The sequence below is a fragment of the Leptonychotes weddellii genome, chromosome 12, assembly GCF_054177405.1.
Source record: "Leptonychotes weddellii isolate Sample4059 chromosome 12, ASM5417740v2, whole genome shotgun sequence".
Lineage (NCBI taxonomy): Eukaryota > Metazoa > Chordata > Mammalia > Carnivora > Phocidae > Leptonychotes > Leptonychotes weddellii.
The window spans coordinates 36,921,771-36,945,451 of NC_138380.1; the positions used below are offsets into that span (position 1 = coordinate 36,921,771).

Here is a 23,681-nt window from a genome sequence, read left to right on the forward strand (position 1 = left end):
CCACGTACCAGGTACTGTTCTGTGTATTGGTGATTTAGCAGTGAAGAGGACAGATGCAATTCTCGCCCTGCAATGATTGTATTTTAGTGGGGAGACACAGACAACAAACATAGTAAATAAGATTATAGCATGTTAAAAGAGGATAATGACAATGGAAATATAAAGCAGGATAAGGGAAATGGAGAGCTGGCAGCCTTAAGTAATGTGGTCAGAGTAGGTCCCTCTAGTTGGGATGGTAACATCTGAGTTAAGATGTTTAAGGGACTAAGGGAGCAGGCCATGTGTATATTTAAGAGAAGGGTATTCCAGCAGAGAGAAACACCAGTGCAAAGGCACTGAGGTAGGAGTGGGTCCGGGTGTTCAATAAATAAGAAGGCCACTGTGGCTGAAGAAGACTAAGCAAGGAGGAGAGCAATAGGAGGTGAGTCCAGAAAAGTGGCTGGGAGTTGATGATGGAGGACCTTGTTGGGGAGCCATTGGAGGGTTTTGAGCAGAGGATTGATGTGCTCTGACTCAGGTTTCTAAATGATCCCTCTTGCTACTATAGTGGGAATAGACTCCAGGGAGGCAAGTCTGGAACCAGGGAGGTCAGCAAGGAAGTTATTTCAATAACCCAAGCGAGAGATGATTCGAAGTGATTCAAGTCTCTACTATAGATTAGATAGATTTTGAAGATAAGAAACAATGATATTTCCTGATTGATTGAATAGGAGAAAGAGAGGAGTCAAGGAGGAGTTCACAGTTTTGTTTGAGCTGAACAACCAAAGGCGAGAAGGAGTAGAGCAGGTCGAGACAGGGGGTCAGGAGTTCAGCTTTGGACCTGTCAAGTTTGAGGTGTCCGTGAGACATCCACATTTGGCATGTCTCACAGTTGGTTTGACGAATTTGGAGTTCAGCTGAAAGGTCCGGGTTGGAAATATGAATTTGGGAAGCTGTCAGCATAAAGTTGATATTCAAAGTCATGAGTCCATAATATAAAGAACAGAAGAAATACAAGGACTGAATTTGGAGGCCCTCCGGTTGTCAAGACAGATCAATTTCCATGAAACAGACACTGCCCCTCAGCACCCCCAAAGTCTTCACAGAACCCTTTTAGATCAGGGGTCGGCAAAGTATAGATGGCTCTTGGGGCAAATCCAGCTCACTACCTGCTTCTGTAATTGGAGGTTTATTGGAACGCAGCCACACTTGTGTGTTTACATACCGTTCGTTGACTGCTTCCACTCTACTGCGGCAGAGCTGAGTAGTTGCCACAGACAGCTATAGCCCCGAGAGCCTGAAATATTTACTGTCTGGCCTTTACAGGAAATGCGTGCCACCCTCTGTTCTAGGCGGACACCGAGTAGCAGCTCAGTGGGGCAGACCGCAAGGCCAGGAGGCAGCTCACTGGTCTAGCAGTGCCGTCTGTCTTCTGTATGTGGCACTGGCCTCGCTGCTGGCCTTGGACCTGGGATTGTCTCCCAGAAACGATGCTGGACCTGGAATTGCTCTTCATACACTCATTCACCCTACCCCCTTTAATCTTCCTTCTTTTATTTATTTACAAGGCCTTTAGACAGAATTAGAAGAATATCTATCAAAACGAGGGCAGTGAACCCATGACCTTGGCCTCATTGACCCCAAGCTGAGAATCTCTATCCCAAACTGCAGTCCATAACGCATTACACTGAGGTCCAACCTCATCCACAGACACATCATGTAGGTGTTCTATATGTTTTCCTAATATGAGTGAATTTTATAGCAAGTGGGTCCATTTGCATGAAAAGAAGAGGAAATCACTTAGAAAAAAAGAAAAGTTGTCCTCTTTTTCTCATTGCCCAGTCATGTTTTAGAGGCCTTTGGGGTTCACAACAAGGAACGGTTAATTCTTGCTGCAGTGGATTCACTCACTCTGGAAATATCTCCCCAGGAGACGTTTCCATAATGGAGTGTGTCACCATGCGCATGTCTGGGTCTTACACTAAGATGTCATAAATCATCGACTAAAATGACTCGGAAGTACTTTCAATTATTTCCTCCTTTTGGTCCTCTTCCCTGCATCTTTATCTCCTTTTTAATAATTCAACTCTAGCCTACTAAAACTATTATTTAAAGATACATCGCAACCTAAGAATCAATGAAATTCCCAAACCCTTTCTCCAGTGACCTCTCGATCCCTTAGTGCCATTTCATCCTCTCTGCCCCATCGCTCTGGCTTGGAAGTCAGGAGCGGTGATTTATTGTTGCGTGTGGCTGCCCTGGCATTTCCCCCCACCTTTTTCTCCCATTCAGAGCAGGGTTCATCAAAGCTGCAGTATACTAAGTCCATTTTACAAAAGCTGAACACTGATGATAAATAGTTTTAGTCATCTGAAAGGCCGAGATGAGACCCTGGAGGTCTGCGCAGGAGAGCTTTACAAAGGTACCAAGCTGTGTTCTTAGGACTCAATCTCCATATTATGCTTTATAAATGTTCAGTTGCAACGGTATCAAATGACAGGAGGTTTAAAGCCATTGGAGTTTAAAATATGTATTAGCAGAGTACTAGCACACCTCATTAGAGGGCCAGATCCTTTGATGTGACTTTTTAATTCTCTTTATCTCACATGTAAATAGAAGCAGTTTGTATGCAGAAGATTGAGTTCCACACTTAACCTCTATGAGCTGTTTCCCCACCTGTAAAATAGAAATAATAATACCTACGTATTAATAACACTACTACGTGTTCCCAAAACTTGGAGGTTTTTGAGGGGGAGCGAGAAGGGGATGTTAACTGAGCTAAAATCGGATAGTCCCACTACCCGACTCAAAGCAGGCACTTCCCAAGCGTGAGTGCCTTCCCCACCTATGAGCCAATCACTCTGTGAAGACAGCCTGTCTGCAGTCAGAGCAGGTCCAGAGTTGAGGTGGAAGCTGACAGACATGTGAGCCATGACTACAGTGAAATGTGGGCGTATGGAGAGTTGGCCTGAGGGAAGGAGAGAGTATCATCAAAGCAAATTCAGTAATAACCTCGCGTTCCTGCCCAGGGGGCTCGTAGAGCACTTGCACTTACACTGTCTCCTTTGGGAGTCACAGCGTTTTCCCACAAAATGTTCGTATCCCCATTTTACAGGTGGGAAAACTGAGACTTAGATGAGCTACATGAAATGCAAGTCATGGACAGAGTCTAGATTGAAACCCTAGTCTTCCAAGTTCTAGGTCTATGTTCTAATCAATACTTTAACACTACTGAGGGTTCTCCCTGTCCAGCATCAACCAGAACAGCTCTAGCTTTCCTAGACTCAAATGCTAGAGCACTACATAAAATTTCACATGATAAAAAAAAAAAAACAACTATTCTCTTGGGGCGCCTGCATGTCTCAGTGGATTAAGCGTCCGACTCTTGATTTCAGCTCAGGTCATGATCTCAGGGTCGTGGGATGGAGCCCCGAGTTGGGCTCGTGCTCAGCCAGGAGTCAGCTTGTCCCTCTCCCTCTGCTCCTCCCCCTGCTCTCTCTCTCTCTCTCAAATAAATAAATAAAATCTTCTTAGAAAAAAGGAGATTTAAAAAACATTGTACTCTGTCCTGATATCTTTAAGGCATAGTGCATCTAAAACTAAGTTATATTATATTAGCCTGACTCAAGATGCAAATAATCCCTAATTTATCCTATCATTATCCCCAGCTCTGTGGGCTAGAATCAGGGATGATATGTTGCTCCCATTTGTAAGTGATAGAGTGGAAAGCAAAATGTGGACCTGCAGTTTGCTGTGGAATTAGTAATTACATGGCTGCCCAGTATTGCTCTTTGGTCAGATCACAAATGTAGTCTGGGAGTTTACCTGCTGTAGGGGGGGAAGTGTGACCAAAGATTTATTGTCTTGGCAAAGCCAAGTGAATTTCTGCATGAGTTTATATCTGTGGCTTTGTGAAACAAGGGAAGAAACTTCTCGGGAGGCTTTGGTATAGCAAAACGTCACGGAAGTGGCTGGTGCTTTGGTGGGTATTCTGTAAATGTCAGAGAATCTATAGTGTTGTTTTAACAGATCAACCTGTCCACTAACTCTTAATAAATAATCCTCTAATGCACCACCTTGGGAGGTGTTGGGATGGTCGTGGAAAGATGTGGCTTGCACTTCGCTGCCCCATCTGCCCACGATGCCCTTTCAACCAGGCGCTGTTCTCAAGGCATGCCATGCAATGCGTGTGTGTTCTTCACAGGGAACTGAAGGAGAAGATTCAACCAGAAATCTTGGAGCTGATCAAACAGCAACGCCTGAACCGCCTCGTGGAAGGGACCTGCTTTAGGAAACTCAACTGCCGGCGGAGGCAAGGTATTGTGTCTGGGGCACTGTGTCCCAGCAAGGGTGAATGGTGGCCTGCTCCCCTGGGGAGTCATGGGGCATGGGTGCCAGCTTAAGGGTAGGCCTTGCAGCATTGGACTCCGAACAGGAATAGCAGTTCGGGTAAGTTCTGACTCCCCATGTGCACCCAGGGAAAATCAAAGAATTACCAGAAGACCCATGGAACTGAAAAGCCACCTGAGCTATTTAGCGCCACGAGTCTGCTAGTGTGTGTTCAAGAACAGCCAACATGTATCGAGAGCTTACTATGTACCAGGCTCTCCTTTTACTTATTTTAATGCATTTCCTCCTCCTGGTAACCCTGGGTAACCCTGTGGTTATACCCACTTCACAGATAAGGAAACTGAGACCCTGAGGAGCTAACTAAGTTGCCCAAAGTTGCGGAAGAGCAAGGATTCATACTCCAGCAACTCTATGGCCCTTACTTTCATTTTATTTTTATTTTATTTTAATTTTTTTTTTTTTACGGCCTTTACTATTAATGACTCCCTCTGGTGTCAGGAGAGCTGGTACCCACAGCTGGATTTGATTTTGGAACTTTCAGCATGGATGGCCCTAATTCTCAAATCCCCATACTGATTCCCTTCTAGGTGAAAATTACTTTATCTGGAGATTTAAGTAACAGTGCACCAAGGTGGGATAGAATCAGTTTTCATAATCTTGCAAGAAGAACTTCTGAATTGTCTCAGTGAACTTTAATCCCAAAATACCATGTCATAATGGGTGCCATTAGACTAGTTCCAATAGGCAGGAGGCACTTTCTGCTCTTTCTCAGTCAGGGAAGTGAAGTCTTTTGATTGCTTTCTTCTTCTCTTGACAGGCTGCTGATTGCAAAGTCACAGGATTCATGTCATACTGTCCTATAAACAAACAGTCAGAAACTAAAACTAAAGATAAATCTGGGGAGAGTGATGAGATTGAGGGACAACCCGGAGCAAGCATAAGCAGTAGCAACTCTACCAAGAAAAACACCAGTTATGGCCCAGGAGAAACTCTGGCAGATATTTTTGAAAACCAGTGGATGCTCTGCTCAGACACAGAGCTCACCCACTAATGACAAATATCATTTCATGTTTATGCCAAGCCCGTCCCCCTGGCTATTTTCTTTAATGGCTTTGTGCTGAATATTGAGTAAATTCAAACAATTTCAGATATTACAGTTAAAAATCATATTAAGGAACTTCCAAAGGCAGAACTTCCTTGAGAAATGAAAGTATAGGTTGTTCCCAGAGGATGGCAAGCTATGGCACCGAGCTTCAAAAGGGGCCTCAGGAGAAAGGACCATGGGCAGAATGATGATAAGAGCTAAGTTCCAGCTGGGACTGAGAAAGGCTCCGTTGGGAGAGCAGCCAAAGAGGGAGCTCCCTCCTTTCTCACCGCATTCCTTGCATGGGGCATCGTCATCAGGGCAAATGCTTTTCCAGAAGATAGTGTGACATGATGGTGAGGACAAGAGCCCTGGGGCGGGATGAAATGGGTGCACTCCCGCCTCTCCCCCTGACCAGCTGTGTGACCGTGGGCAGTCTCCCCATCAAAAATGGGGATAACAGGACACCTGGGTGGCTCAGTCGGTTAAGCGTCTGCCTTCGGATCAGGTCATGATCCCAGGATCCTGGGATCAAGCCCCACATCAGGCTCTCTGCTTAGAGGGGAGCCTGCTTCCCCCTCTGCCTTGTTCCCCCTGCTTGTGCTCGCTCTCACTCCCTCTCTCAAAAAGAAAAAAGAAAAAAAAAAGAAATGGGGATAACAATGCCTGTGTCCTGAAGTTAGTGTGAGGAGGGAAGGTGATCATGAATGTAGCTCTGAGAAAGCCACCACAAAAGGTAGCAGCTACTCTTCTAGGAGGTTATGTAGGAAAAGAGCGATGAGCTGGGAGTGAGTAGACTTGACTCTCGGCTTCACAACTCTAAGTAACCAACTGAGCGCCTTTAGGCAGACACGTAATCTCTCAGGGCTACAATTTCCCATCTAATAAGTGGGAGAATTGGACTAGATGATCTCTTAGCTCAGTTAGCCAGATAGTCGATTCTATGCTTGATCTTTTCATCACCTTTGGAAAAATCAATAGTCAGGACATACTGCTCCCATAAGATGATTTATAAAGTTTTTATTTACTTGGCATTGGGCAAAGGACATAAAAGTGGGAGGAGGAGGAAGAAGATGGCACATGGATTTATACCATCCAGTGCCTCCACTGATGTCTAACTAGAATCCTCCAGAACGTAATTCAAAGAACTCAACTTAACCTTCTGGTCTACTTTACTACAAGTCTTCTTCCCTTTCTAGGCTGAAATGGATAAGATTCTACTAGAATAATCCTGTTTCTAGATATAATAATGACAGTCTTTTGGCTAAAGAAGTATCAGCCCATTATTTGCAAATTTTTCCCGTTTTCTAAAAACGAATTACCTAATGAACAAAAAAATATTAGCACCTAGATTATAAATTTATTAGTTAAGCTCCCTAGGGAGCCTAGCCATCTGTATTTAATATAAAATCATCCTTCTGGGTGCAGAAAGGAAGACCTTTTGGTGTTGGGTAAATGGATTTAAAATCTGGTGACTAGATCTGCATGCATAAAAGTAGGGATTCAAAGCAGACTGTGATGAGATTGGTTTCCTATCACCCCATAGAAACATTCCACTTAGATTTACACAGATTAATGAGGACATGACGTAAAGTCATTTTTTAAAAAGATTTTATTTATTTATTTGAGAGAGAGAGAGTGAAAGAGAGCATGAGCAGGGGGAGGGGCAGAGGGAGAAGCAGGCTCCCCGCTGAGCAGAGAGCCTGACAACGTGGGGCTTGATCCCAGGACACTGAGATCATGACCTGAATCCCCCAGGCGACCCTGTAAAATCATTTTAATCCCTTCGAAAGAGGTGCACTTCCACAGGAGCTCTCAGAAGGGAATAGCCACGTGCCCTCCCAGGTTAAAGAGCAAGGACTCTGTGAAGGAATGGCAGCCATACTCTGTTAAAACTTGTTCAACAGTGAGTCAAATACAGATGAGCCGATTTAAGTATTAACTGTACAGAGGATAATAGGAAAGAGCTTTCTGTCCCACAGAACCGGAAAGCGGGGGAGCAGACAGAGTCCTTTACCACACCACATTTGGACAGAAGACCCAAGTTAATACCTACCCATCATTCTCCCTGCCTCATGCACAGCTCTGCTACTTGGTTAGACTGATGGGAGATATTCACAGATCTGGGTTTCTAGGAATTCTGGCCACACTGGAGAACTTGGAGGCAGTAAGTCATGTGAGACACCTCAAGTGGTATTCAAGTCTCTGCTTCCCCAGTCGCTAGCTGGGTGGCCTTGGGCAACCTACTAGATCTCTCTATGTTCCTATTTCTTTATCTGTCTAATGATGCCAGTTGTAAGTAAGGGTAGAGTGCTTTACACATTGTCAAACATGATTTAGTGACATTTAGCATTAATTTTAGCTTGTAGATCCTCAGAATATAGGTTTTTAAACACAGGTGGGAGAGTGGCAATGGATGTCACATACCAACCTCACTCCATTCTGTTCCCACCACAGAGTATCTAAGGCTCCTGTTCCGACTCCTTCACAATGAGATAGATTGCCTTGCTTCTGTGTCCCCTGGGCTTCTGTGGGACCGAATTCAGATGAAATTCCAGAAGTTGTCTATGGTAGGGCCATTATTTGCATCATGAGAATCTGCAGGATCAAGAACTGCTCCCTGTTTTCCTTATATTTCAGAGATTAGAGTCTTTCAGAATCCTTCGTGTTGAATAGTCTTGATAAGAGCCCAGGGCTACACATTGGAGTGTCATTACAAGAAATGATAGCATGAAACTTTTGCTTCTCATTGAAAACGTTGTCCATTTTGTTGGCCAGCATCCCTTCTCTAAGCACTAACACAACCACCTTCTCTAAGCACTAACATGACAGACTTAATTTGGAACTCGGATGTGAGCAAAGCATGTGCCCCGAGGAACTAGCATGCTTCCGTGTCCCTGCCAAGGGTGATTTACCTTATCTCGGTGTCTCCACTCAGAAAACCTAGAGCCAAGTGGTATATTCAGGCATAGTAACCAAATGAACCCTCGTTAGGAACAGGCTGTTTCTTCCTCCACTGTTGATTGAAATTTTTGTTTAATATTTAATTAAACCTTATCATAACTCATTTTTATTTTAAAAAAAGGGATAAATCAACACATATTTTTAAAGGAAGAAAATCCAGTTGATTTTCAGGGACAAAGCACTTTCCAGTAGCTCAAAATAAGAGATGATCCTTGTTCTCAGAAGGTAGAGCGAGCAGGAGTGGACAAGAGGGGTTACCGTTAATGGGAAAAAGAGGAAGATGCTAACAGCTGTGAGCCAGCTCTGTGCAGGATGCCGAAATGTTTTAGATAATAATTAACATTACGTAGCAAAAGGGGAGTAGGGATCTCTAAGGTTCTTACAGCTTGGCCGAGGCTACTTAGCTGATGTGTGAGGGCCAGGTGTGGAGCCCAGGTCTGTAAGACTCCAAAGCAGCAGTTAGGCCAAACCATTTTTAAAAGGATTTGGGGTTCTGGAGTCATCTTCTGTTGTGAAAGGAAGCAGCAGTCTTCAGGGAGACAGAATTCGGAATCAGAACACCATCTCGTTCTAAAGATTATCCAGTGAAATGAGGAAGATTTGGAAGGCAGGATGGCCTCTGTCTCTATCTATATTCACTGTCTTCCTTTACTGGACCAATAGAGCAATCTCATCAGACGTATCTCATCACCTCAAAGAAGACATTTCCCCTTAAAAACAGTGCTGCGTCCCTCGTGTTTTATGACTTGAGAAGCTTCAAACCTAGGCAGGAGAAAGACCTGAGCACACTAAAGATGTTGCACATTTTAGGTTAACCTAGGAAAGCTCCAATATCCTAATAGAAGTGCCCTAAGATTTTACTTTAGTAAAGGCCACCTGCTTCCCAAACACAGGACTCTCAGGGCCCCCTGGGCCAGCAGCCATTTGCCCCCTGAGTCCCCGACAGAGCCGATCAAGACTCCGTTCTTGCCGTGCCCTGTGCCTCACTGACCCTCCCAGCATTTCACACTCATGGTAGCTAGTATCCAGCTTGCTGGGCCCCCCTGCAGTCCCACTGGCCAGCCCCAAATGTGCGTCTAGCCTTGGTGCTAAAGACTAACGGTCTTCTGTTGGATATAGCTACCTATGGCTCATTTAATTGAACTTAAATAAAATTTAAAACTTCTTTTCTTACTATTGGATAAGTATCTATGGAGTATTTCTGTCATAGCAGAAAGTTCTATCAAACAGTGCTGCAAGAATTACAGTTGTCAGTGGTTATTAGCTCCGTAATGATCTATGCGACATTGGGAATAGCTTTAATCAGCCCTGGAGAACTTCTTACCAGGCTTGTGAGCTCTGAAACCGCTTTTCTCTCTGATCCTACACACACACATACACACACACATGCATGCACGCCCACACACATGCACTCATACAGAGACAGACCGAGAAAGTGAAGCACAGAATTATCTCTATCTTGTCAGTTTTTGAATTTGGAGAATGAAGAAATGGTTATTAACGTGCTAACAATCGTAATTGACTGGAAGACCTCTGTGTTAACTCCTGTTTATTCTTTAAATGCTAGTAAACAAACTTCAATAATGTTCTCACTGCTTCCTGCTAATTGCTTTTAGTGACACAATCCACTCATTCATTGCCCAGGGGGATTGAGGAACTAGTAACATCATGCTGGGTTTTGAAAAGAAATACACATTTTTCTTACCATAAAAGAAACTGCAAATCAAGCTGCTGCTGCTGGCTGACATGGAAACTGCCTCACGCTACGAGCTGGCATGTTTTCTTGCTCGGAACTGGCCGCTCAGCTGTCCTCTACAGCAGCTCCCCCTTTGAGACAAACACACACAAGTTATGATCCTCTAAACCTTCCCAGAGCTAATGACTCCAGCCCTCATCCTGAGGAAGATACTGTCATGGCATCCACCCGTTTGCTTATGAGTCAAAACAGCCTCCCCAAGACTTTCCAGCCCCTGTCTCCAGTGTTCTGTCATCCATCCAAGACTTCCTGTTTGATGGGGAGGAAGGAACGGAGCAATCCCTTCCATTAATGACATCCAGATCTTTTTGCTCTCTCCCATTTTAGTAGTAGCCTGAGAAAGAGAAACTCACATAGGGCAGGAGAGGGGTTAGCCAGAGGTAGGAGGAAATTCCGTCAGCTGTGCCCCAGATATCGATATGCCAGGGTTCCGAGAGGCCTTTGGTGTTTCTTTTCAGTAAACATGCACCACAACTTTGCGAAGACAGTGGTCGCTTTGCCTCCAGGAACCGTGATAAATAACCACCGTCCTCTCATAGTTTCTGAGTGGAAGAATACGCTGCACAAGAGGCCTTCCCTATTCCTATTTTTCCCTGCAGTCTACTCAGAGTTGCTGAGTCCCTGTGCCTGTTTCCTAAGCCTGGGAGACAAGTGTTTCCACCATGTTTCTCTTAGTTGCCACCAAGAACCAAGGGAGCTCCTCATCCTTGAACTTCTTGGCTCTGTCTCTCATGTCTGCCTTTCACCCTGATGAATTTGTGCTGTACCCAGCAGAGTTCCATGTGCATCGGGCACTCTGCAAATATTCACTGGATAAGGAAACGTCCCTTGAAAGCATATGCAGCAGAAATTTTTGAAGTCTTACAAACAAATATAAGTTGTGCATTTTACTTCACAGTATATCTGCTTGATCCACTTAAATTTTGTAATGCTCCCCCAGTATCCTGAGAATGAGTGATCTTTGATTGCATCATATTGGCCCTTGGGTTTTAGGTTACTACCATTACCCCTGGAGCTTATCCCAGCTTAAGAAGTGAGGGGTCCCTGTAAAGAACAGGTTGGGCCCTTACTCAGAATAAGACCAGCATGTCCCAGTGCACAGCTCACTGACTTCCTTGCCGGCTTTCTGTGACCCTTCAGTTACCCACTTAGCTAAAAATCCCAGTGCTGAGGTATCAGGGGAAGGAAGCTTCATAGTAAATCTCTCCAGCTGGCTTTGTGCAGTCTCCGCAGGCCCCCCAGGAGCACTGCTGATGCTCACGACCAGAGCACCGCCTGCTCCTTTGGAATTCACAATTCCTATTGTGAATCACGAGTCCGATTCCCAAATGTGTTCTCCTCATGGAGAACTGGTGATTACATGTTTGCCTAATTGAAATGACTGTAGATTATTCAGGGAGTAACTTTATTTTCTCCCTTTGAAATAGTCTCCCAGGAAAATGACCTGTGTTATATGTGTAGATTTAACATGATCTTAAAAATTGAGCAATGCCAGGTGTTACCCTAGCCATCAAATAACTTTTCCTTTCCTCTCAAATTTTTCCAGCAGAGTTCAGATTCTTTTTAAATTATATGGATTGCCATATTCTGACTACATTAAAGAATTCTCAAACCCTATTTATAGATGAGGAAGATGGGAATCACAGAGGCATTTCGCTTTTGTGGATCAAGTTTGGGCGTTTTCTTTGTTCGTTGTGTGGTTTTCCTTCCATTTTTAACACTTTCTTTTCTATTAAAAGAGTCCTAGTTAAGACATAAGTTTTGCAGTGAAGGTAATTTTAGATAGGAACCCACTTTCCTTAAGTGTTATGGAGTACTTTCTAATCAGAGTAGTTTGAAAACAATACATTTGGAGACACAGTAATGAGGTGACTTGACCAAGGCCACCATGTTCGCCAACTGCATGACTGTACAGAGGGGCTTACAGGTCATGGATGCTTTCAAGGTCATACATGCTTCATGTCTTAAGTGTTTTGACCAAGTCCCCTTGGGTCCTCATATATCAATTTAGCCAACACCAACTGTGCTACTCCTATGTGCCAGGCACTGTGCCAAGGGGTTGGGATAGAGTCATTATGAAGACAGGGGCTGTCATTAGAGAGCCCTGGCGTCTCCATACTGTCTGGGCTCATGAGTATCCTGAGTCCTCTTCCATCAGTAATTATTCACAGTACACTTGCTAGGGCAAGTTGATTCCCTAGGGTTTGTGGCAAATAATAATACCAAGATGCTTCACATGGGGGCCCCCATAATCAAGGAAGATGTTGGGGCAGCTAAGAAGATGGGGAGAGTCCCTTCAGAAGTAGTAATCAGAGAGGGCTTCCTGGAGGAGGAGGCATCTAAGCACAGCCTTGCTTGAGTGCTTCACGAAGATTGCTGTCATAATTTAAGCTCTTTATCTATATAAGTGTTTTTTGCCTCCTCCTTCCTACCTCACAGGCTTATTCAAACATTTTTATTACATTTCAGTGCAGAGCAGGTTAGGTTGAGGGGGTTATTTGTAAGAATGACTCTAAGGCCCTGATCATGCCTATTTCTTTGTTTTTGTCTTAATTTTTAAATTTTGTTTAGTTTCAGGTATACAACATAGTGATTCTATACTTCTATATATTACAAAATGATCACCACAATAAATGTAGTAACCATCTGTCACCATACAAAGTTGTTACAAGGTTACCAATTATATTCCCTACGCTATGCATTACATCCCCATGTCTTACTCATTTTATAACTGGAAGACTGTATCTCTTAGTTCCCTTCTAGTCATGTCTATTTAGAGAACTAAACTCTAGGAATCGGAGAGGAGACGATTGTGACTATCCTCATTCTTTGGATAAATCCCTGAATTATTTAGATGATTTTCTCATGAATTCCACCCCTTGTGTCTATCACTAGCATCCTAATAATTCATTCTTGGATTAATTTGTGTGTATTAGCCCCAGAGGTGGGGGTCTGGTGCACCAACTAAGATATGGCACACAGCTATCTCAACAGTCTTAACATCTTGGAGAAGAATGTGGAAGCAGAAGAGTTCCAAGAAAGCTGGTTTTTCTACATCTACCTCCCCACTTTTGCCAGGCTTACGTGGACAAGGAATAATTCCCATAGTCATTATAGATACTGATGAAATAAACCCTCTGGAAACTGCCACCTCAGAAAACCTGATGCCATTATTCCTGAAGGGTTTAATGACCTCCCGAATGGTTAGCAGGACAGTGCTAACTAAATATCAAAATCAAAAGGGGACTTATTACCCAGGGCGCTAGAATTCATTCCTTCCTGAAGACCTAAAATCAAATGCATTGCTTGTTCTTCTAGGCAAGACTCTTACGAAATAAAGATGTCGATATTTTTGGAAATCAGATTCACTTACCTTATAAATTTGTATGTGTTTTTTCCCCTCAGACAAATTTTGGTACTGTCGACTTTCACCCAACCACAAAGTCCTACACTATGGAGACTTGGAAGAGAGTCCCCAGGGAGAAGTGCCCCACGATTCCCTGCAGGACAAACGTAAGTGGCTCTCCTGTGTAGGAGGACTGAGTTTGGGTGGTTGGTTTAGCTTCCTGGTCACAAAATAGCATGCAGGAAAACTACCAACCCAAATTAATCCAGGGGGCATGTCTCATCTTGTTGTAAGTCCCAGCCCGAGCATTCCCATCATGCACGAGACCCTGATGGATTATGGGTTTGGGGCTGAAGAGGGGAGGGTGCAGAAGGAATGCTCACATATCTTTCCTGAAAAATACAAACCTGGAGTTCAGACATCCACTTTTGCACCACTTTCCAGGTGCTGTTTCAAGGAGCAAAGACAACAGAAACTTGACTCTGTCAATTGTCTTTTTCTGGTGACCCAAAATAATTTCACGAGAGTCCCTACCACATTTATTCATTATAGTTTAGTGTATCCCATCATTATAATGCAGCGTTAATGGCAGAGAAGTAACTGAGACACTCAGGAAAATCTATGATCAGTTACATTCTGTTGTCAGCAAACTATTCCCTGAAATACTTTTTATTTGTATTTATTTGCTGTTTCTGTATGATATTTTAACATGTATGTTTCCAAGAGCCAGTAATTTGCTAATTATTTTAGCCCAACACCAAACCAAGTTCCAGGTTTTTAGACAGTAATAAGTGTACAAATTAAACCAGGTATTATAGAAACATTAAACATTAAAATACACCAGGGTGATGAATTAATTTAGATGAGAAATGAGATAAAATGGTGTCAGAGGATATCCCAGGTAGAGAACCCAAAGAGTGAGAAAACAAAAACACTTTTGAAGAGCCTTCAAAAGTCACATTGACCCTGCATGAGTCATATAAGCGTGTCCCAGACCAAATCCTTACCCCCAAGCCCCAGCACCTTTCCGCTTGTCGCCCCAGGGCCCACGGAAGTCAGCTCTGGACTGCCTTCCTTGCAGCCCATGGCCACCAAAGGCAACAAGTAGCCACAAGTGAGAAGCTCCTGACACATTCAGACTCTGGGCTGACCTATCAGGCGGACAGCCTGGAACATTCTCTCTTCCTCCAGCATCAAAATGCAACAGTCTGGTCTTCATAGAGTCATTTAGTTCAGAAAGCGATCTTGTTTGCCATCATAGGAGCACGACTTCGCCGGCGCACATTATTAGCCCCGTTAGTGGGAGGAGCAGGAAATCAGAAAGGCATGAGTGCAGAGTCGGCTGGTGTCTGCATCCCTACTGTGGCAACGTAACGAGGACTCTCCCTTCAGGTCTCAGAAAGCCTTGCCCATTCCATCATGGACAAGCTGGACCAGTGGTTCTGAGGGTGGTCCTTGGACCATGAGCAGCATCTCCTGAAAACTTACTAGAAATGCAGGTTTTGCAGCCTCATTTCCAGTCCTGCTGAATGAGAAACTGGGGGTAGGGGCCGGCAATCTCGGTCTTCACAGACTCTCAGGCAATTCCAATGCACATTCAAAGTGAGAGCCCCTGAGCTAGATACTCTGCTCTGCATGGTGATTTCCCAAAGTTGGCTTCACCAGTAAGTAAATATTTCAGAAGAGCAAAAAAAAAAAAAAGTGAATTGACAGTGGGTTGCCAACTTTTAATTTTGGCAAAAAAAAAAAAAGTCTATTAAAAAATGAGATCTAACTAAAATTTAATATCGCATTCCTTTCATTAAAAAAGGGCTCTTGATCATGAAAAACAATAAGAAAGACCTGAAAGACCTAATCTTGGAATATAGGACAGTCCCGTCTACTAAATTAAATTAGCTTTATTAAAAACTCACAGCTGTGTCTTCATTTTCCTCTGTTTGCTATTAACTGGTGAAAAACTCACTGGTGAAACCTCCCTCATGAACTTAGAACTTTCCAGAGGTCAGCAATTTGGAATCACTGCTCTGCAGTGGTAAAATGAGGAGTTAAAAGTTACTGTTGCTCAAGGCAACCAGAAGTTCTACACAAAATCTTCCATAGTCTCATTCTTAACCTGATCAGGAAATAGGGAAAATGGTCTGGGCAGAACACGAACACACACACACACACACGCACACACACACAGCTTGATTCATTTTTTTTCCCCATGTGGGCCAGTGAATTGGCTCTCCCACTCACTGAACATATTATTTATCCCCATTTTTATAGGGATATAATCTTCTTCTCAACCCACAGATAGACATTTGGTTGGCATTGTTTGCAGGTTTTATATGTAGCACTCCCATTCTAGCTGGTTCTGTTGCTTAGGAGATTGGTAGCCCTGTTCCTAGAGAATGTCTGAGCCTTGTAGGGGCAGCTCCTGGGCTTGCTGGCAAGCTGATACCCCCCAGCTCTACCAAGGCCTGCACCCCCAAGAGCCCAGGTGAAAGTGACTAGCTATAAACCCGGAGTGCCAAAGCCAGGGAGAAACAGCTTGCCAGGGTGGTCGCAGAAGAGCAAGGCCAGATCTGCAAATCTCCAAACAGCTTTTGGTAGTGGCCACGGAGTGATACTGGTTCTGGGAAAGGGTTACAATGGTCCCTTCTGACAATGGCTCCAAAGACTCTAGCCTGCCCCTTCTTCTGCAAGCCAGTACCTCAGAGTTCAACAGAGCTGCTCCATCACTAGGTTATCTCCTTTGCAGGATAAACCAGGAATGCATACCTGTACAAGTGTATGCACGTAGGAGGGTGTGTGTGTGTGTGTGTGTGTGTGTGTGTTGGTGAGATAGTATCTGGATGCGCGTATGAGCCAGGGAGGGCGTGTATTCATGTAAGAAGTAAAATGGACCTAGTATGTGCCTGGGATGGGCAGGCCTCAGCTTAGGAAACTTAAGTTGACTGCTTCAGACCTGTCACTGGTTTGCATTTAATTCCAATTCCGCATTCTGCCCATCCTCTTAGAGCCCTTAGAAGTCATAAACCTCATTCCACTAGAAAAATGAAGTGTTCCTTTAATTAATATCAAGTGCCATTGCTCTTGCCATGTACGAGTGCCCTCTCCTGAGACCAAGGGGGAAGTTGTCTTCTGCCCCTCGAGTTAATCAGTGCTGAATATTGAGATATTGATGAATCAAAGAGTGTAATTGAATCTTCTTAATACAGAGAGGGTGAGTAGAAATCGAGGGCCTCTCCCTAGCGGTCATCACCCCAAAAGGTTTAGAAAATCTCTTCTCGTATTACTTCTGTTTGGCAGGAGATACGGCCCCACATCCCAATCACCACGTTTACAGGATCTCATCGTCCCCACTAGACACTAGACTCCGCGGCTTTCCAGCCGTGCCCCAGGCCCCTCAGTGCCGCCCTTTGAAAGAATCTAGGCCAGAGCTCCTCACTCCCACATCAAAGGGGCCAGGGAGGAGAAGGCTCACCCCCTCACAAGGCGATTAAGCCTGTTACAGAGGATGAGAGGAGCAGCTGAGAGAGCAAAGCAAAGTGGGCAATTTGGGTCACCGAAGCACCATGAATAATTCAGGTTCCTTGATCTACAGAGACAATTAACTTTGATTATTGATAACGAGAATAATTATGAACAACATTTATTGAGTGCTTACTATATGCCAGGCACTGTGCTGAGAGCTCTACATAAATTACCCTCTCACCAACCTGGAGAGGTAGACATCATTGCCCTTCTTTTACAGACAAGGAAACTGAGGTACAGAAGACTTTTAATAACCCATGGTTAGTAAACAGTAGAGCAGAGATCTCTGCGACCATCTAACTCCATAGCCCCAGCTTTTAACCACGACCCTGCACTGCCTAGCTGAAAAGCCAACAATGATCCCGCTCCAGCGTTAGGACGTCATTCTTGGGGCAACTCTCTGACGCAGCTGATGCCAGAGTTCCACATTGCAGACGAGGACGGTTAGGCTCCAAGCACTTCAGCCCAAGTGGAACAGATCCAGTGGTGGATCTAGAATTCAAAGCCAGTCTGTGACTCCAAAGGCACAGCCCCTCCCACTGCTCTGCGCTGCCAGATTAGAGATCGGATTCTTCATGGAACTGTGCAGGGGTGGGATCTGCCTGTCCCTCTTCTGTATCACCACTCACAAGAGCGTCTATGGAGCAAGTGCTCATGGCTTACTAGCTACTTCCTGAGGTGGTTTCTGCCTCAGTTTGGCTCCCAGTGGTGAAAGCTTAAACTTATTTTGGTGGCCACACTTCCTTTTTCAATTGTATTTTTGTTTTAAATCACAATTCCAGTTCCTTCCACAGATACTAGCAGTTGAAGAGTTTCCTGGAGTGTCTGAAGTGATCACCACATGTTCAGCATGATTTGGGGTGCTGACACCTTCCAAACATAGGGAGAAGCCATGACCAAGCAAGAGAGCATATAGAGTAGAAGAAAAAACAGTCCCAACTCTGTCCCCCACTAACAAGATGACATTGCATAATTTACTTGCTCTCTTTAGGCCTCAGTCTTCCCATCTGTGAAATGGTAGTATTGAATGAGATTGTCTCAATCTGGCTCAAACTGAGAAAAGGATTGAAAGAAATGAAGCCACGCCCCAAGGATTTAGAGTGGGGTGTAGGGCGCCAGCAGGGACCCTTTTATTTCTCCTATCTCTGGGCACCACTTCTTTATACTGCTCCCACATAAAAAGAGCCTAATGGAAACACCAGCCTTACTTTGAAGCAATCAAGAGCCCTCTCCTGCCTCCTCAGAGTGTCGATTCAAGAGATAGGAGTCTGATTCTGCTCATGGGAATAGAAAGGATGCATTCTAGCCCTTCTGATGCCTAATCTTCCAGTGCATCTACAGAAAAACTATGCAAAGAGCAACCTTTAAAAGCCACACTGTATTTTTAGAATTTTGTGTTTCCTCTTAGCCATAATCCTGTGAGTAATACAGCAGCTTGTCTCCTGACAGGGGACAATACATATTAAAAAACAGAATATGTACTGCTATGAGCAGGGCGGAAAAGTGCCTTTTCTCCCCTAAAGCCTTCTCATTAGAGATTCTGAAGACTACTCCCACCATCGACTTTTGTGTTCCTCTTGTCCCGTTCCATATGATGGGTTTTCAAAGCCAAAGGGTAACTTAGTATTTATAGATTGTAGAAACTCTTTCTAGTTCGTTGACCATGTTATATATCATACAACAAATGACGTTTTTTGCAAGGTACTTGTGACTTGAACTCCATCTGAAGCTTGAGAAGGCTTTTGAATTGGTAGGTTAACTCTTTCACAAATTCACTTCAGTGGTGGAGGTCCAACTGAAAAGCAAACATGGAGTCAATCCAATTTCCTAAAGTGCCTCCTAAAGTACCCCTCCTGGGGTAGTGATTAGGCAACCAGATTGACCACTGAGGGGAACAGGACTGATTATCGGTTATAAAAATAGATTTCAGGAGAGCTGAAGGCCGTGAGTGGTCAAAAGTAGGTCCAGGAATTATAGAGACCATCTATAGGAAGATGCCAATCCAAAGGGGCAGGGAAGGCATCCAAGGTAAAAAATCACGCTGCTCACGGTAGGCCACATTGCTGCATTATGCTGCAGGAACAAACGGCTCCCAGATCTCAGTGGCTTATGACAAGAATGTATTTCTCACTCACATTATGTAACTGGCATGGGCCATGGAAGGACTGCTCTACACAGTCCCTCAGGGGCACAGCCAGTGGCTGCCGTGCCATCCCACAGCTGTGCATCTGGATGGAATGTGTGGCCTCTTCAGTTTCTGAAGAGAGGCTGATGGACGTGGACTTTTTACTGCTTCCTTCAAGAAGAGACATGAATGCCATTGCCTCTCACATTTCACTGGCCAGACCTAATCATGTGGCCCCACCTCACTGCAAAGTTTGCTGGGAAGTGTAGTCTTCCATATGCCCAGAAAGAGGGGAAAACCAGATATTGGTCAGCACAAGTAATGCCTGCCAACGCGATCTAGAATCAGGACTTCAAGATGAAGGAGCAGACGTGGTGGAACAGATTGCAGGGAGTATGTGCCGAGATTCCTGGAAGAGTTCCTGACAACCCCACTTGTCTCTAGGGTTAGAGAAAGCTCTAGGGCTGTCAAGATTTGAACAAAGTCTTAGCAATTTTAGGGGACCTGGAAAATGTTAGCTTTAAAGGGCCTTCCTGTTGTATCATTTTGATATTCTATATGTTTCATAATTTCATCTTCATCTAAATCTCTCCCCCACAACCCAATTCTTCAGTAAAAGTATGTGAACCTTAATTATGAAATCTCTCATCATCTTCATCATTAAGGGAGTCTAAGGCATTGATTACTCGAAGTTTCTGCAGATCCTAAGTGGGCCCCAGGATTCGCATTCCCTTGTGGGACTACAGGATTAGGGATTGGAGAGGGACAGGTGACTTCACAGTTTTAAAAGTGTGGTTCCAAACCATCTTACTGACTTCTCTTTCTCACATGATCTTGATAGAAGTTTTAAATGCACAAACCTGTCCTCGTCTTTTATCTTCCTCCAAGTCTTGAGTAAGACATGAGATAACATCATTTTATCTAACTGCATTATTCTCAGGCTCTCCAAGGTAAATACCAGTTACCATTTCCCTACCAGAAAAGAATGTTCTCTTTCTTTGAGTTTACTTCCGTTGTCTGTCAACTAGGGATTAAAAAAAGAAAAAAAAAACCTACCTCACAGAGTTGCTGTGAGAATTAACGGGATGGTAGAGAGCGAGAATTTGGAGAGTGAGTGTTCGGATCCAGATCGATTTTTTTTTTTTTTGGTAAGTTTGCTCCTCCTCATTATCCAAAACTCAGGAGCTAATAGATCCAACTACTGTAGCAAGAGATAGCAATGTGTGCGAAGCACCTGGTGTTCTTTCTGGTAGCAGGAGCTAGTACAGTCGTAGTATTATTACTGCTGATTCTGATACCATCACTTCACGACAATGATGGGTTTTCCTAGGGATTTGTTTTAGTGAACCAAATTCTGCTTGTGAACATAGATTTGTCTCCCCAGGGATGCTTTTGAGCAGAATATAAGAATCCATTTCAGCGTCTGGCCCTGGGATTTTGCCTGACGTCTCTCTCTTTTTACCTCTTTTCTTTCCTCGTGTTGCAGTGGTTTGAGGAATGACAACTGTGTTCGCAGACTCCGCGCTCAGCCCTGCTTCTTCCCGGACATCTCAGCTCTCCCACGGTGTAGTGACTTTCATTTTCTCTTCTGAATTGCAGTGCCGGTGGCAGATATCAAAGCTGTGGTGACGGGGAAGGACTGCCCTCATATGAAAGAGAAAGGTGCCCTTAAACAAAACAAGGTATGATTTCCAAATTCTTGCGAAGAGTGCTATCTGCACAGTGCAGTCAGCGACTGTGGGGGACCCAGCCCCGCGTTACTAGCAATGCGCGTGTACATGCGTGCGCGTGCGTGTGCGTGCATGTGCATGCGCGTGCATGTGCTATCGCACGTCACTTACCCAGCTCTCCTTTTTCCTTCCCTGACTGCTTTTATATCCCTTAGGCTTAGGCTTTCACCGATCACTTTCAAATCCCTGCCTCCCCCACCTCTTCCATTCTCTCCCTTCCTGTCTCCTGACAACGCTAGGGATTGCCTCCCCACTGTTGTCACCCAAGCCACCCTCAAGCCTTCTCCCTTCATCTCCATCCGTTCTCTGGGCCTCTCCTAGCCGCCCATTTATGTTCGTGTTCTCCCTTCCCTGACTTCCACCTCAATCTCTTCCATTTTTCTCCTGCTGTCCTTACCTCCTCGGTAGCCTCTCTGGAGTCTCTGTGAAGCCTGGGAAAGGCAGAGACCAGAGGATTCAAAACATTTTAGAAAACTTAAGGGCCTGATAGCCTTCAGTGTCATGGAAAGTACTGTGAAATAACTCAAACCCAGCTTCAAGGGGAAAATTTCCCCAGAGGTGAATGAATATTGCTTAAATCCTCTTCATATCATAATAGTTTTCACCCTCCCCTCCTAGTTTACCAACCAGCTGTTCATCATAACAGCCCGGGTTCCATACTAGAGGGTGTGGGAGGAGACACTAGCTGAAAAGATGAAAGAATTTCCTTTGCCCCCACTTTGCAGGTATTTGCCTTTGGAAGGGCCACCAGGGAGCCAATTCGTTGTTTCTACCTCTCGGCATCTTGTGACACATAGTACCCCTCCATGAACAAAATTATCTAGATTGATCTGGGTGCTGCAGCCACTTTGGTACCAAAAATATCCCATAGATCTGTTGTACTGTAAAAGTACTGTTTAGGAAGATAAAGGGGAGCAGATACAGCCAAGAAGGCCAATAGCAAAATCATTGCTTCCTAAGTCACATAAGTATAACTCACCTCAACTCTGTGTGAATTCCTTCTTTGTCAAGCCTGTCACAGCACCATCATATAATGCACTTAACTGACCAGCATAATGATATAAGGGCATGCCTCAGAGTCTGTGGGTCACCTGTTACACAGCATTTCTCTCTTCTTTATGATATGGGGAAACAGGGATGGTACTGCTCATCAGATTTCAGATGAGCATCCTTAACTACACCAGCAAGTTCCCAGTCTTCATGGTTTGCCTCCTCTACCACCTGATATGCAGAGCACAGTCTCAGGGAGCACTGGCTCTGCTCAGCCCCGTGGTTATATAACACTTGGAGCTGAGCAGGAAATTAGCAGCAACAAGAGTTTATAACCCAGAGAAGGCCAGGAAGGGTATAGTTTGCAGCAAAACAGACTGCCAAGACTCATGCGCTCTGAGTAGGGATAGAGAGAATTAGGTAAAATGCATGTGGAGAGACTGGTTTCAGTCCCAACATGGGAGGCGCTTGGGAATTGTCACTCCTATCCTTGTAGTAAGAAGAAACTGAATAAAGTGAAAGTCAACAGTTTTCTTGGACCTACCAGGGAACTGAGGTTGCAAGGCAAACTGCCACCATGGAATCTGGAGAGTCAAGTGCATCCAGAGAGCCACAGCCAGATCTGCCCACCCAGGGCAGAATCCACTGGAGCTATAAATCGTAGGATCACTTAAATGACAATTCTGATTAATTGCTGTAGGCTGAGTGTGGGCTAGTGTGAGGGTGAAAAACTTAGGGTTTCAGTCTTCTAAGGGGTGGCATACTTTCATGGGCTTTACCTCCAGTAACCCTATCGGATTCTTACAGTGAAGAACTGAAAAGGACCACCCCTCATGTCTCTGGCAGGGGAAAAGGAAGAGTAATCATGAAATATGCCAGAGCCTTCTCCATAACAAATTCCTGTTCTCCAGACCTTTTTACTATCTAGAGGAAGAGAATTTCTCTCATTTTATCTCATTTTAGCCTTTCTGTCTCAACTATGGGGTTGGGGGTTGAGGGAGACATAGTCAATAGCAGTCAGAGCCTCAAGGAAATTGGTAGGAAACTCTGCAGCCAGGAAAAAGGAGAGAGGGTGGGAGGAGAAGGGGAAGGCTATACCATTTGAGAAGGTGACAGCCAGAAGATACAGAGCCCCTAAAAGATGAAGACTTAATTGGCAAATTAAATGCTATTCATCACCCATATCCTACCACCACACTAATAAGACTCCAAGATAATATAACAATCAATCAGGGCTGAAAGTTCTGCAAGACATAAACTCTCTCTGAGGAAGAATACTTAGGGAAGCCCAAAGTCAATAGAGGAGACAAAAACAGGGACACTAGAGGAATTTGAAGCCTCTGACACTTATAGCTACAGCAAATATTAAACATATCCCAATTCCTTGTGAGATTAACATAAATCATCACCATAAGGGTCTATATATCTCACTTCCTATTGCTGACACAACATGTCTGGATCTCAACAAAAATTATAGGCATGCCATAAAGCAAGAAAAAACAGCCTGAAGAAACAAAGCAATCATCAGAACCAGACTCCATTATGACACAGATGCTGGGATTATCAGACAGAGAATTTAAAATAACAGATTATAAGTGTTTTAGGCTCTAATGGAAAAAGGAGACAACCTGAAAGAAGAGATGGGTAAGGGGCGCCTGGGTGGCTCAGTCGGTTAAGCGTCTGCCTTCGGCTCAGGTCATGATCCCAGGGTCCTGGGATCGAGCCCCGCATCGGGCTTCCTGCTCCGCGGGAAGCCTGCTTCTCCCTCTCCCACTCTCCCTGCTTGTGTTCCCTCTCTCGCTGTGTCTCTCTCTGTCAAATAAATAAATAAAAATATT

The 23,681-nt window shown here is 44.4% G+C and overlaps 1 protein-coding gene and 1 long non-coding RNA gene across 11 annotated transcripts in view; both read left to right on the forward strand.

Annotated features, from left to right (window-relative positions):
• The window catches only part of ELMO1 (engulfment and cell motility 1), a 518,756-nt gene that overhangs the window by 480,430 nt on the left and 14,645 nt on the right, over positions 1-23,681 (forward strand). For all 10 annotated transcript variants that reach the window (XM_081800259.1, XM_081800257.1, XM_081800260.1 and 7 more), the window contains 3 exons: positions 4,184-4,296; positions 13,539-13,646; positions 20,723-20,805. In XM_081800259.1, the coding sequence (XP_081656385.1) occupies positions 4,184-4,296; positions 13,539-13,646; positions 20,723-20,805 (304 nt within the window). The remainder of the gene's footprint in view (positions 1-4,183; positions 4,297-13,538; positions 13,647-20,722; positions 20,806-23,681) is intronic.
• LOC145716514 (uncharacterized) overlaps positions 20,813-23,681 on the forward strand; it is a 10,138-nt gene continuing 7,269 nt past the window's right edge. The window contains exon 1 of the long non-coding RNA XR_014139196.1: positions 20,813-23,502. This is a non-coding gene — a long non-coding RNA (uncharacterized LOC145716514). The remainder of the gene's footprint in view (positions 23,503-23,681) is intronic.